The following is a 13,831-nucleotide window of genomic DNA, read 5'->3' as shown; positions in this document are numbered from 1 at the left end:
ATATAGTAAATACCGGTCACAAGAACTAATTCTGGATCTAGGACTTGGGCCTTTCTTTGTTCAATTTGAACTTTCACCCTATGCTTGTATTTCTCTTTTGAGTACTATGGCTTCACCAAAAAAAGCAAGTATATTAGAAGAAATGCCCATAGGTTTACAGTAGGGCTGGGGGAAAAAAAAGTCTCAAAACTGCTTTTAATATATTTATAACCATATTTGCGGTTCCCGGAACCAATTTTGCAGCTGGAGACACACTCTTCCAGCAACATATGATCATGAAGATGCAAATGACACATTAGGCTGAAAAGGGGCGAAAATATGCATTACTGCTTTCAGTGCAATGTCTATGTCCAAAAAAAGACCCATCAACTCAGTACAACTCTTCTGAAAAGATTATATTGCGCATTCTAAGTTGGTTAAACATCTCTGGTTTGATACATGGTGTAGTACTCAAGTCACAATCAGCCAAGTAAAACATGAATGGACTGTCACGACTGGCAATAATGTGCCCGCACGGTTGGGTGAATGAATGGTAATGCTAGAACTGCAAGAGAGCGCATTAGTTCACATTAGTTTAAAATGTATGAACAGTGAATGACGGTTTAACCGCTGGAGGAACAACTTTGCACATTACGCTAGATTACAATGCACACAAAAACAGTGTACACGTGTTGAAAATTGGTTTTACTACCAGATATTTTGAATAGTATTTTTCCTTGTCGTTGTGTTATTTAATTTTATCTTTAATCAATTGAATTGATTTTGATTTGTCTTTAATAAATTACTTTTTCTTATTTTAAATAGGTTAAATAGTATCAATTCTGACAGAGTGATAAGAAATGGATTGTGAAACATTTTTCATCCATAAAAGGAATTTATTTTGTCCATATATTGACGTGTTTATTTGACTTTTTCGTAGTTGTGTTGGCCCCTTATTAAAGTTTAGATATTACATGTTAAAATAAAATTACCTAAATTTCCTATTTGATCATCCTGGTCCCTAGTTTGAATAGTTAAAAAATAAATAAAATAAAATTCAATAATTATTGATATGGACCAATATTAAATACTTATATCATGATGTACTTTTTAGCGATATGACCGGGCTTATTTTAGCATAATTATTCGGTTCCATATTCTATTGCCTAACATCGAGGTGACAATTGTCCGTCGACCCAATATTGGACAGCAGTGTGTTTAATGTCATCATACTCTGCTCATTAAGAGAGGTGAAAAGTGTGACAATAAAGGTTTGATTGTTTGCTACCCTGTCAAAAACAAACATTTCTGACACCGCACTGTTGGGCAAAATAGCATTGATGAAACACTTAATAAAGATTAAACTCGTGCCAGTCATCAAAAATAGATCCCTTTTGTCGATGCCCCAATACAGGGTGGTAACATTGCGGATGTTCTACTTGCTGGATATCTTTGCAGGTGAGGAATGCTCTAATCTGTTTTTTTTTTGTGTGTGTTTGCAGTGGAACAGGTTCCCACAGAAGCCTACACGATTCCACTCTCACAGGCTGAGATTGTGGAGGAGGGAAGTGATGTCACATTGATTGCCTGGGGTACACAGGTAGATGATCCTGCACATCATTGACAACATCTCTGCGGGTGTGCTGAATAGTTTAGTTTCCGTCTATCTTTGGAAAACCTAGGCTCAGGCAATAGGGAGTCGCATCAACAATATGTGAGTTTCAAAGCCAGTGGATTAATTTGAAGCCCATTACTAGCCTCCTGTGTCACTGCAGGGTCTCTCAGCTGGTATGCTTAGACAACATCTGTGCAGACATCTCAGAACCAAGGCTGCGCTTTGCTCTCCGCCTATTAACGGCACATGTCTGCAGTACACTTTCCATTGTTGCTCTTTTCATCAGTGAGCTTTGATTTCTACGGCTTGGTATCACAGAGCCTGTAACTCACCAGGAGTCAGATTCAGTTTGATTGTTCCCAGCCACTTTATCTGGCTTATCCGGCCCCAATGTAGCTCCGGCCTGAGAATGGGTTCAAGGGACACTGAGAGAAAGCGTCTCTATCATAGCCAGTAATATTCTTAAAGGATGACTTGGCGAGAGAGATGATCCAGTAAAGTAGTGGAAACAGTGGCAATGCATTTCTTTGTTTCCTATCTCACCACTCCTCATCTGCCTGGCCGTCTATGATAAGTGAGAAAGAAAACTACATCAGTGGAATTTGAGCTCTAGAAGAACAAAGTATTTGCTTATGCTCTGTCTTTATCACAGACAATGATATCAAATCAAATTGAAGTGATTTTTACTTGCAAGGCATCTGTAATCTGTTGATACAATCACAGAAAGTCATGGCTGAAAGACCGAAAAATAATAATCATCATGATCATGTGGGCTATTTTTTTCTTTCCTTTTCATTAGGTACATGTGATGAAGGAAGTGGCCCAAATGGCCCAGGAAAAACTGGGTGTGTCCTGTGAGGTTATTGACCTTCGCACTATCTTGCCATGGGATGTTGAAACTGTTTGCAAGGTAACATTCAATCTAGTGCTGGAAAATATGAAACTAAAATGCACCTCAAAGATAAAAAATGCATTTATTACACTGAGCTAATTATGTATTTGGACAGTGCCATAAATTTATATAAATTTGCCTTTCTGAGACTAAAGCTGGAGAATACAATTTAAGACAGCATATGCTCCTTAGCAATTATAGTGGCTACAATTTTTCAATTGAACAATTATCTACCTAAATAATAGGTAATACCTTTCATTTATCAATATTCCTGAATGTTTTACAATTACACAGTGATAACATTTTTTTTTTGCAATATAGTCGAGCAGTCAAAAGAATGAACATTTTAGAAGTAAATTGAAGCGTCTCATAAAGTAGATCAGGGATGGCCACAGAAAATTGTGTCAGCAACTCCCTCCTTATTGTAAGAAGTGATGTGACCTAAATCTTTCTGAGGAAAAAAACTATCTTTTGAAGTAAAATATCTTCGTATTTTCACCTAATTCCATCCGATTAGCTGTGGCTGTTACACTGTGGCGTCAATTTTTCCTGGGATATCATGTTTTAGTTCATTGTTTATTTAAGTGCCATGTGTTTCCTGTGGACACAACTGAGATGCAACATGAAATTTTGTTTTCGCACATTTACTGTCAAATTCCCATGGTCCACAACTACATACTATAAAGCTACTGTTGTTAATGCCAGCACAGAAGACCAGGAATAGAATTTCGTTACTAGGGGAGTAATTTAAGAAGGTGTGAGTTGGAAGTGAAGGCACAGGCAGTTGTGGTCGTGACTTTGAGAGTGTTTATAAGTAGGGTTTCTCAAATAACCGCAGTATTTTAAAACTACTGCCTTGTTAAAATGTCATGAAACGGAGTGGTGGGTTTATGTTCCTGATGCATAGATACACACGCTCGCACACACACACCCCGTCGGGCTTTAATCAAGCTATTATCTCATCAAAGGCTCAACATTAGGCATGAAAATCACAGTTCAGCGAAATTTGCTCTTTTGAAGACAAGATAACAGATGGGAAAATAAATGAGGAAAGGGGGAGGAATTCAATAAAATCATAGACCTGAGCAAAACAAGTGGATAAATTGTCATATTGTCGTGTAGCTCAACTGCCTGACACCATTCCCACAGTGGTTTTGAGCAAACGGGTATATTGATTGGTACCATCAAGGACAAATTTATCGTAAATAACATTTACAAAGCTGGATTATTGGTTCGTACATCCGCCTCACAGTTCTCAGGTTGTGGGTGTGAAAATGGAATGGATGGATGGAACATTTACTAAGTAAAGTCTGAGCTTTCCTGCAATGTTCTGCTTCGGCGATGTTAGCTGCCAGTCCACTACAATGCTAATGTGCGTTCCACTTTTCGGACAAATCACCCACGGATTCACTAAATAATAAATATTTAAAAAGCTAAATTTCTGACTGATATCAGTGTATTTTCACTTTTCACGTCACATTCCTCATCATCAGCGTGGTATCGTAATTACGGTGTGCGTGTGTGTAGCAGGGCATGTATGGATGTGTCGTGAGATGGAGGCGTGATGACTGAGGTGTGAAGCTGCTACTGCAAGTGTTGCTTTCATAATCTTAATTTGTCCCTTTATATCCCATTTAAGACTTTGCACAACTTCGGTATGGAGCTCACATATCAATTAGTTTTCTATAATTCGTTTAACTTACTGTGTCCATGGATTAATGACCCTTTACCCATCCTTTTAATCCTTAGTAAAGACAACAAATGCATCATATGTCAAACATCCAAATTAACACAGCACTCAAAAACAAATGGCAACATTTAATAGACTTAAATGACTCTGGACACTTTGATACTGTCCGCCTGACACAGTCGCCGTAACTACTGCTGATTTTTTTTTTTTTTTTGACCAGGCTTACTCATGTCTGTTGTTTTCCAAATTGCTACTGGAATTGTGACTTCACTTCATCTTATAGACTTAATATAAGGGGAGAGATTTGTGTAGAAGCTCACTAATGTTTCTGGAGAGGAACATAGTGTGCTGCTATATGCAAATTAAATGTAAGTAATGTAAATGTAAATGTTGATTATCTCAAAATTAAAACCTGTTGGTCCTTCATTATAAAGTGGAAATTATTTTTTTTTCTTCTTCTGTATTTCTTTTTTAATTTTTGGCTGTTGTATAAATATCACCCAAAAATATACCCAATTACTCTGTAGAATTTCCAGTAGGATACCTAAATACCAATATATTGAAGAGCTGCTGTATCTGTCCAAATGTTGTCAACTTCAATTGCTCAATTGATCATCAAGAACACAAAAATAAGGTGGATATAGGGAACATACTTTATTTCACTGAGGTCTTTTTCCACTTTCTCTCTGGGTTGGCCATACATTTTTGGCATCTCTATTACACTGCGCAGTTAGCACGAAGAGCGATCCAAACACGTAATGAACATTCATTACCGTGATTGGCCAGTAGGATCCAAACTGCTATCTTCGGGCAAATGCATACCTTCTATTGAATGTACCATTTATACCGCACACCGAGTCGAACGGCTTACCTCATGCAACTAAGCAGTTGTTTCACATTGTCAATCAAAATCAATCTGTGCCCATCCTTCCATCCAGCTCTGTCCGTCAGTCTGTCTATAAATAAATATACACAATTTAAATATATGCATTTCAATGGTTGTCACTTTTGCACGGATTTTCACTATTTGCAAACCAGCTCAGTCTCGATCATAGGGGTACTCTGTATGTAAATATATAAAGGGTTCCCACGGATCCTGGAAAACCTAGAAAATGATTCAGAACAAATTTTCCCATCATGGAAAACACATGGAAAATGAGAAAAAAAAAGTACAATGTCCTGAAAAAGATTGAATTGAGTTTTCCTGGAAAATTGATTTTTCTCCAACTGCTTCTCTCTGCCTTGTGGGTGATTGCAAACTGGTTAACCAGACTGTATGTCTGTTTTCAGCTGCATCAAATGGGCAACATCGAGCATGTTAGTGTTTTTCCTACTTCATCTCTGCTTCTCGCCGTCACAGTGCCCCACATGACGCTACCAACCAATCATATTGCATATTTCCTTCGAACACTTTTGCTGCCCAGTGGTTCCATATGAAGCCGTTGCTTAGATTTACAGACTTTTCAGACCCAAGTAAGGATTTATTTTCCCCAGCAGCAGCCAAACTGTCCACTTTCAGATCAAGAGTGTTGTTGTAGCGCTGTATATCAAGTGTGAGTTTTTTCTCAGTCTCCTCTGTTGAGTGACAGAGAGATGAAATACATCTCTGGTTTCACTGGAGCCACAGAAACTATGGCGATGACTTAGAGATAGCCACGGGTAACACTAGTCTTACTGGGCCACGTTTCACTCAGTATTTCATACTTGCTCCTTTGTTTGACAGGAGAATAAGACAATATGTGATGAGACAACTGTATTTGGCATCCAGCTCGATTAAAATACTGTTTGTGCACAGAGAGCAGAGATCAAACGTTTAATGGAGTTTTTACCTAGTTAAAAAGGCTGTGTCATTGTCAAGGGTGCGAGCAACATCCAAGTATGCTCTTATTAGGGCTGCCAAGCGTCGACTAATCACAGCGACTATCATAATCGTTAACAATTTATTTAGCTGTTTATTGATATACTGTGTTTATTTATTTGCCGCTTTTTTTTACTCACAAAACTACCTCGTCTCCTGCTTCTCCCACTGGCTGTATAGCTGTCTGCAACGCACGTGCAGTTGTTGTAATCTGGGTTATCTGTCAGATCTAAACATCGCATTGTGAGAAATGTAATGTCATGGCTAACTGGTGTTAGCAACATCGTCCAAAGGTCACCGCTCATTTCACCCAAAAATAATTAATGCAATTCATGGCAGCATGACGGGTATGGTCGATCATCTAAAAGGGAAGCATGTTGTGGCTGATGCCTGAACTAATTTCTGTCACAGGGACAGTCGTGTCTGGAAGCAAGATGGAGTTAGCACACACAGATTACAGTGTGTGTTTGATGTAGCATTGTAACACGATACTACGCTAACATATTGTAGCATTTACTATGGATTAAGAGGCGCGAGTCAGTGAGCTCATGTTTGTTAACAAACAAAACAGTGTGCATTTGTCCGTGGTTTACGTTAAAGCAGGAAGAGCCTCACTCGCTCTCTCTCTCACAAATGGAGAGATGCGTTCATGAACTTGGAAGTACCACTACTATTTAGATATTAGTGCTGTCAAGCGATTAAAATATTTAATCATGATTAGTCGCATTTTTTTCATAGTTAACTCATAGTTAATCGCACATTTTATTCATTGTAAAAAAAATCCCTCCCATTTTTTTAGATTAATTATATAATTCTATATTTTATTGAATTGTAATACCTTTAATATATGAGAATTGATTTTTTTTTTGTTTTTATGAAAATACTTTTTTTCTAATTGAAAAAAATAAAGCATTGGATTTGAATCACACAAAGTCACACAAAACAACATCTCAACAGCCTTTCAAAGGGATCAAATTGGAGTAATATAAGAATTATAAAATGCCAACAAAGTGCAAATGAAATGGGTCAAAATAATGGGCTATCACACCGAGGTCGTTGTGGTTACTGAGAGAAGTCCAGTAATCACCGGTGAGCGTGACTGCTTCCACCTTCTCCGCTTCCTGCAAGTCGTGAATGAGGGTTGCAATGGTGCTTTTGGAGGACAATTCATAAGTGCAGTCGTTGGACGCAATGCAAATTTCATCCAGACCTTCGTCCTCCACAATGCTAATGTGCAGTGGCCACCCACTTAGCTATGGCTTCAGGCGAGTCTCTTTTTATTTGATCCGTCCATCGGTTTCTGTCGCAAATTATCCATGGATGCCTGGGTTTGACAAGGGGCTGGAGAATTGGCATCAGCTGTGTGCTTGGCCATCAAATGGTATTTCAAACTGGACGCGCTACGATGGGAGTTCAGTTCACAATGGCAATGCTCACAAATGACTTTGCTCTTATCAATTTCACAATTAGGTAACTTTTTTAAAAAAAAATTACTTGCCGTTCAGAATTTAATTTGCGTCATTTTTACCACTCCCATGATGCTTTTAGTTCTATAAAGTAGTGAAAACTCCATACAGCAAGCCCAATGCAGGCATGTCCTAAATTTTTTTCCGGTCTCGCAAGCATCAGCGCTACGTCATAGGACTACATTGTTTATTAGGCCAAGATGAGTCTGAATGCTGGTTGGATTAATCACATTAATAATACGTTTTTCTGACACATCTTTTCTTTTGATTGATTGAATGATTCAACATATAAGCACATTACAAGATAAAAACGAAAATTGAAAGAAAGAAAGATACAAAGTCATCAGTAGATGTCATAGTTCAACTCGGTTTACATGTTCACAGGGAGTAGAAAGATGTACAACACTTATCTCGTCCCCCTTAGCCTTGGTGCACAACAAGAGTAAAAGATGTTTTCAAGTGATTGTTAGTCTTATTATTAGTATCAGTAAGTTTCGAACCCTTGGCATCTTTGTCAAATGAGGCTTTTCCTCAGGTTAACATTTTGATAAATCCTCCCATCGATTCAACCATGCAGAAGTAGTCGTGTCAAATATGTTTTATGTCACCAAAGGACTTCAAGACAGAACTGTGGAAAATTCCAACTGCCATTATTATATGGGGTGAATCGTCATATAAGACAGAGTTCAATCAGTCTGGAAAAAGTGAGAAGTTGACATTACAGGGATCATGTGTATTTTTTTTTAATCAGGAAAATTATATGAGTTTGCTTTTTCAATGTTATGAATTTGTCTTGGATAAATCAAGACAAAATTAAGGAATCTGCCTCCTCGCTGGGGCTTATGTGATCAGAATTTTTCAAATGTTGTCCTTTCAACTATTTTCTACACTGCATATCCTCACTAGTGTTGTGCATTGGCATGCTGGACTTTTCAACTTTTTAAATTTCGGCAAGATACGACACCCAGGTTTATTATGAAGCTCGCTGTCCGACATTGACTCTCCCAAAGGCGGACCCTAAAAGCAGCGCTATCCCATGTTGCGGAACGTTTAAAAAAAATTAAAAAAAACACCTCAAGGGCTTGTTGAAGAAGTGTTCATTCAAAATTTGATGCCCGCTTGCACTGTGATCATCAACGGATACAAGCGGTGGCAAATGTGAACATACTCGACGGCACAGAACCGCATGTCTAGACAGTAAAACTTAAGAAGCTGTTCCGCTAACCTCATCTGTTTAGCAGCCAAAAGCTAATTGTTGCCTTGAGCAAAGCTGTTACTTTTAACATCACCACAGTGGCTACTGTTAGCCGTGAGGGGGGGGGGGGCATCCATGACTGGCTGCTGGCCGCGCCAGCTGCCCTGTGAGAAAACTTTAGCGGAGAAAAATGTCTGAAAACTACAGCCAGTTACCACTGTGGGGGTCATGTCCGCATTCATGCACTCATCCGCTTCAGCCTGTGGAAGTGAAGATGCGACTGCCGCTGTGTTTTTGAGTTTGTGGCGCTGATCATGGTTTTTGCTCATGTGAGCTCATGTTTGATTCAAAATATTGTGCAGAATCTTATCACAAAAAGCCCTTAAATCACTACAAAGTCTTTTAAGGAGGTGCGTTTTAGTACAGACGTAATTATTACATGCATACCAATTACATAAGTGCCAATGTTCAGCCGGATCAAGTGTCCCTTTAAGGCCTGTTCACACTGCACTTGGTTTACTTGGTGTTCACTGTGGTGCAGCATGCAAGGACAACTGTGCCCCCATTGCAAGCTTGCCCATATTTGGAATTTCTTAGCGGCCTTCCATGAAGTAGTGATGGGAAAATGAAGCTTCAGATTTGTTTCATAAATCAGTTTTTTTTTTTACTCCGCTACATGGCACTCTCTGTTCACTATTGGGTTGAAAGTACACGCACTTGCTATTTCTTAAACCCCTTTATTTAAGACAACAGTGCCATCTTGAGGAGTCGAACAATACAGCAAGTGGTTCATGAAGCAAATTTGAAGCTTCATTTTCCATCACTAGTAGCATGGGTGTTTTTTCCTGCCAGTTGGTCTATTTCTTTTTTTTTTTCTTTTTTTTTTTGGGTCTATTTCTGTTAGCAATTTGAAATCACTCCACTCTCTAGCCAGGGATCGGAGCGCCAAGGTCACTGCCTGTCACAGGGCACCCAACCCCTTTGTCCCCTCCCACAAGTAGCGAGTCCATTGTAAGGACCCAGTTTGCCTTTTCAGGCTGAGACCGGCCGGGCCCCATGGGTGCTAGCCTGGCCACCAGTCGGTCGCCAACAAGCCCCACCTCCAAGACTGGTTGCTGAGAGGGACCCCAGTGACCCCAAGCAAGGGAAAACTGTATCTATTTTTATTACTTATCATTGGGGTCTTTGAGCCATGCTTGGTCTGGACCCTCACCTAGGACCTGTTTGCCTTGGGGGATCCTGCCTGGGGCATAAAACCCCGAACAATTTAGTTCCTTGGATCATTAGGACATGCAAACCCCTCCACCACAGTAAGGTTTACGGCTCATGAGGGGCTGCTGCTAATTAATATATTTTGTTCATTTCAACAAATTCACAAATCATTGTCTTCTCCCAAAACATTCAAAGTGCTTGACACATTCAACATGAAGCATTATTAGCAGGTATGCCATGGTGGGAGTTGAAACGAAACATGTGGCTTAGTTTTAGAAGTGTTGTAGGTGAGAAGTGTCAAATGTCGGGTAGTAGTTGTGTTTTCTGTTACACTGTGGTCCGCTTCAAAGTTGTTTGAAAGATCCTAGCAGGTTTTAGATGCGTGCCTTCCATTTTACTACAGCCGACTAAGATGGATCTCTGGCGTCCATGGAAATCACCTGTCAAATTTGCTCATTCCATCTCTCGCACATTGTCTGACAACCATCCCATTTTGTCCACAGTGGCCTGAAACTGAGCATGCCTGGCCACCGGGATTGAAGAAAAAATGATTAGAAACAGTTGTGTAATTCAACACGAAATGGTTTATGGTCTCTTTTTTTTCCAAGGAATATATACAAGACTATGGGGATACAGTGGATATATTAAGTTGGAATTTTACGGGCAGCACTAAATGAAAGTTTTTTTTGATAACATTAAATAAAGCTCAAATATACGTAGTTTTCACTACGAGATGCAATGGCCAGATCTGTCACCCAGCATAGCAGTGAATTGGCTGTGCTTTAATTTGGAGTTGAATCAAGGATAGTTTAGGCAGCCTGTTAACAATTAGCACCAGATCTCAGCTAGTATTCCTGCTTTTCCATTTCAATGGAGGGGTGTCAGCCAGCATGTGCTTGGTGGCATACCACAACAATTGTTATATGTTTGGCCTGCTATTCCTCACACTGGAAAGAAAGTAAAAAAAAAAAATTAAAAAAAAGAGAGAGAGAATAGCGCTGGAAGAAAGTGATCAAAGGTTTGGGCCCCACACCCTGGGTTCATATTGTTTTCTGTCTGTAATTATAGCGATGAGCACTTGGGAGTACTCTGTGGAGTGAAAGTACACAAACATATGCGGCAAGACAAAAATGGATAATGTAAATGGTGTAAATATCACAACATTGGAATAAACAGGGCTTCACCTTTCACCAGATTTTTTGTAAGGGTTAATAAATACGTATTGGATTGTAATGTATTTGCATGCTCTTTTTCTTTTTTTTTATGTGGTAGTTATTTAATATTTCAGATTTTTTTTCCTGGTATAAAACACCACCCCACCCCATTCACCACTTGCTCATCATTGAAGACAAATGTTTATCGGCGTTTTTTTTTTTTTTTTTTTTTTAATTTGGGGGGTTTGTAAAAACACGGCTGTGGTTGAGGAATAATCAAGGTGCCACTCACCGTGTCGGCGGCCGGCAGTTGTACATCCCTGACCTCGACAGTACAATTACACTCATCCTATGCCATAGAGATGCCATACAGAGGTTGAATAACCCTGGAATTAAAAATAGCACAAAATATAAAAATGAGCTTTAACGATTTTATCACTAACCCTCATTTACTTCCTGAGTATATTAATTTGATGAACATTCCATAATTCTGCTGAAAATGAACCCCCCTATTTACAAGTAGAAAAGGGCTGCTGCCTCTCTGGACCAGGTTTTAATTATTTTCCACTGAAAAACACACAATCATGGCTTGAATTGTGGGCTGGTTGAGTTCATCGGGGTCCGTTTGTTTGTCCAAAAGCTGGACTGGTTGAAAAGGCAAGGTCAGAAATCACAAGCACAGCATCCAACGCAGATACGACCAGATGTTCAGTTGCCAAAGGATCCTCCGGATCTTCTTTAAGTTCAACATTTTTAAGTCAGTTTCATAACCTGGAAAAAACAGTGCTCACATGATAATGAGCAAAACAGCACATTTATAGATGAATGAATTCTTACATTATTGTTTCCTATCAATCAATCAAATTTTATTTATAGAGCACTTTTCATCCATAAAATGCAGCTCAAAGTGCTGTACAATAAAAACATCCAAAATACAACAAAAAACTAAAACCCATTCCACCCACTCAACATAAACACAAGACACATCCACATACACGCCTGAACTCGCATACACACAGAACACTCTCATTCACACAACTTAATAAACCATCTTAGTAGAAAGACAGAAAGACATGGCAAGGCACAGAGAAACCATATGAGAAAATGTACCCAGGGTAGCTCATCCGCGCTGAGAGGGATGACGGCCCACGGCCACAGGGAGCTCCGCCAACACACAGACCCCTGGCCCAGACTGACCGGGGTAGACCCTACACTTAGTGAAGAGGGCCCCGGTCCGCCGGGCCTAAGGAGCCTCCGGGATGAAGCCCCCTGTGAGAAGGCCAGCCACACCTCCCAGCGCGGAGGCCCCCCTTGAGGTAACACTGGAGCTAAAACATATAAAAGAAAATGATAATGCTAAAAGAAAAAGAAGCTAAAAATTAAAAGACAATAATATAAAAAGACAAAGCTAAAATATATAAGAAAAATTATAATGCTAAAAGACATAGAAGAAGCTAAAAATTAAAAGACAATAATATAAAACGACGGAGCTAAAATATATAAGAAAAATGATGATACTAAAAGATAAAGAAGCTAAAAAAATTAAAGACAATGATAATAGATAAAATGACAGTCCTGAATTAAAAGACTAAGATAAATTATTTAAAAGCCAAACTAAAAAGGTGAGTCTTGAGCCTCCTTTTAAAAATATCAACAGTCTCTGCGGACCTGATGTCACTTTTGTCCCGCTGTTTTAAACTGCCAAAGCCATGAGTGAGAAATGTTCCCAAATTAATTCCATTCTGTTGAAGCAAGGAACTGATTTATTGACTATTGTTGGGGATTGTTCCCACCCTCACAGGATCTCCCATTATTCCTGGTGTCCTTCTCCTTTATAAGTCAATTTAATGGCCACTCCGGACTGAGAAAGTCCTTTTCATACTGACTCACTTTGTGCGTATATCATAGTTTCTGTCCGCCCTCAAGAATTACAGTCTGTTTTCCAAAAGCTTTTTCTAATTTCATTATATACGTAACCTACTGAGGAGAGGTCCTCCTTACTTGACACATTATAACCCACGCAAGAAGCGCTTCGATTTACAACCTTGGGCCCTCCATCTGCTCATACCTTCTTGAGACTGTGAGATACTTTTCATTGAAGGATGGTTCAATGTACAGTAGTAAGTTATGTTTGGATGTACACGCCAATGCAGGGGCGGGGTACAGTCGCGGTATAGGACAGGCAAATAGTATGGAAGTGTGTGTCAGGGTGTAATTGGCTTAAATTAGTTTTAATGTGTTTTCATGGGATGTTAGCAGTTATTTCAGTCGGAGGTCTCCTGGCATTCTACTCCTCCAGAGGCTGGCTTGGCCCTCTGCCCAGTCTTGAAGCTGTTCCTCACTTTTTTCCCCCTCACACTTGTTTTTCTTGTGCTTTCCCCCTTCTCCTTCATTGTAGTTCTCATCTTCCCTCACTGTCTGGCATGAGTGAGTGAGTGGATCAACGAGGTAAGCACATATAGCAAGTGAATTTGTTTCCTCCCACCATCATTTGTTCTTTGCCAAGTTAAAAGGCAAAGCAAGAACCACCGCGCACACACCACACAAACACACATTTTATGTTAATCACTGAGCACCAATTCAAAAAAAATCTTAAACATCAGGCTACCACTCGAGTTTGGACCCTGAGATGGTCAGTCAATTATAGGGTCAGCAGACAGGAGCAAAGCCAGCGGACATGAGACTGCTTCTCTATGGCGACACTGAGCTAAATTTTCGTTTCCTGTCACATACCATCTGTCAATGTTTGTGTGTGCGCACTGTGCGTCCA

At 39.6% G+C, this 13,831-nt stretch overlaps 1 protein-coding gene across 1 annotated transcript in view; it reads left to right on the top strand.

The window, feature by feature from the left end:
• The window catches only part of bckdhb (branched chain keto acid dehydrogenase E1 subunit beta), a 48,817-nt gene that overhangs the window by 22,240 nt on the left and 12,746 nt on the right, over window positions 1-13,831 (top strand). Inside the window, exons 7-8 of the mRNA XM_088307694.1 lie at window positions 1,482-1,579; window positions 2,394-2,504. Of these exons, the coding sequence (XP_088163820.1) occupies window positions 1,482-1,579; window positions 2,394-2,504 (209 nt within the window). The remainder of the gene's footprint in view (window positions 1-1,481; window positions 1,580-2,393; window positions 2,505-13,831) is intronic.

The sequence above is a fragment of the Idiotropiscis lumnitzeri genome, chromosome 10 (assembly GCF_059441095.1).
Source record: "Idiotropiscis lumnitzeri isolate Australia: NSW breed Sydney's pygmy pipehorse chromosome 10, RoL_Ilum_1.0, whole genome shotgun sequence".
NCBI lineage: Eukaryota > Metazoa > Chordata > Actinopteri > Syngnathiformes > Syngnathidae > Idiotropiscis > Idiotropiscis lumnitzeri.
Note: the sequence above shows the minus strand (reverse complement) of the source record. Positions and strands in the feature narration are given on the sequence as shown.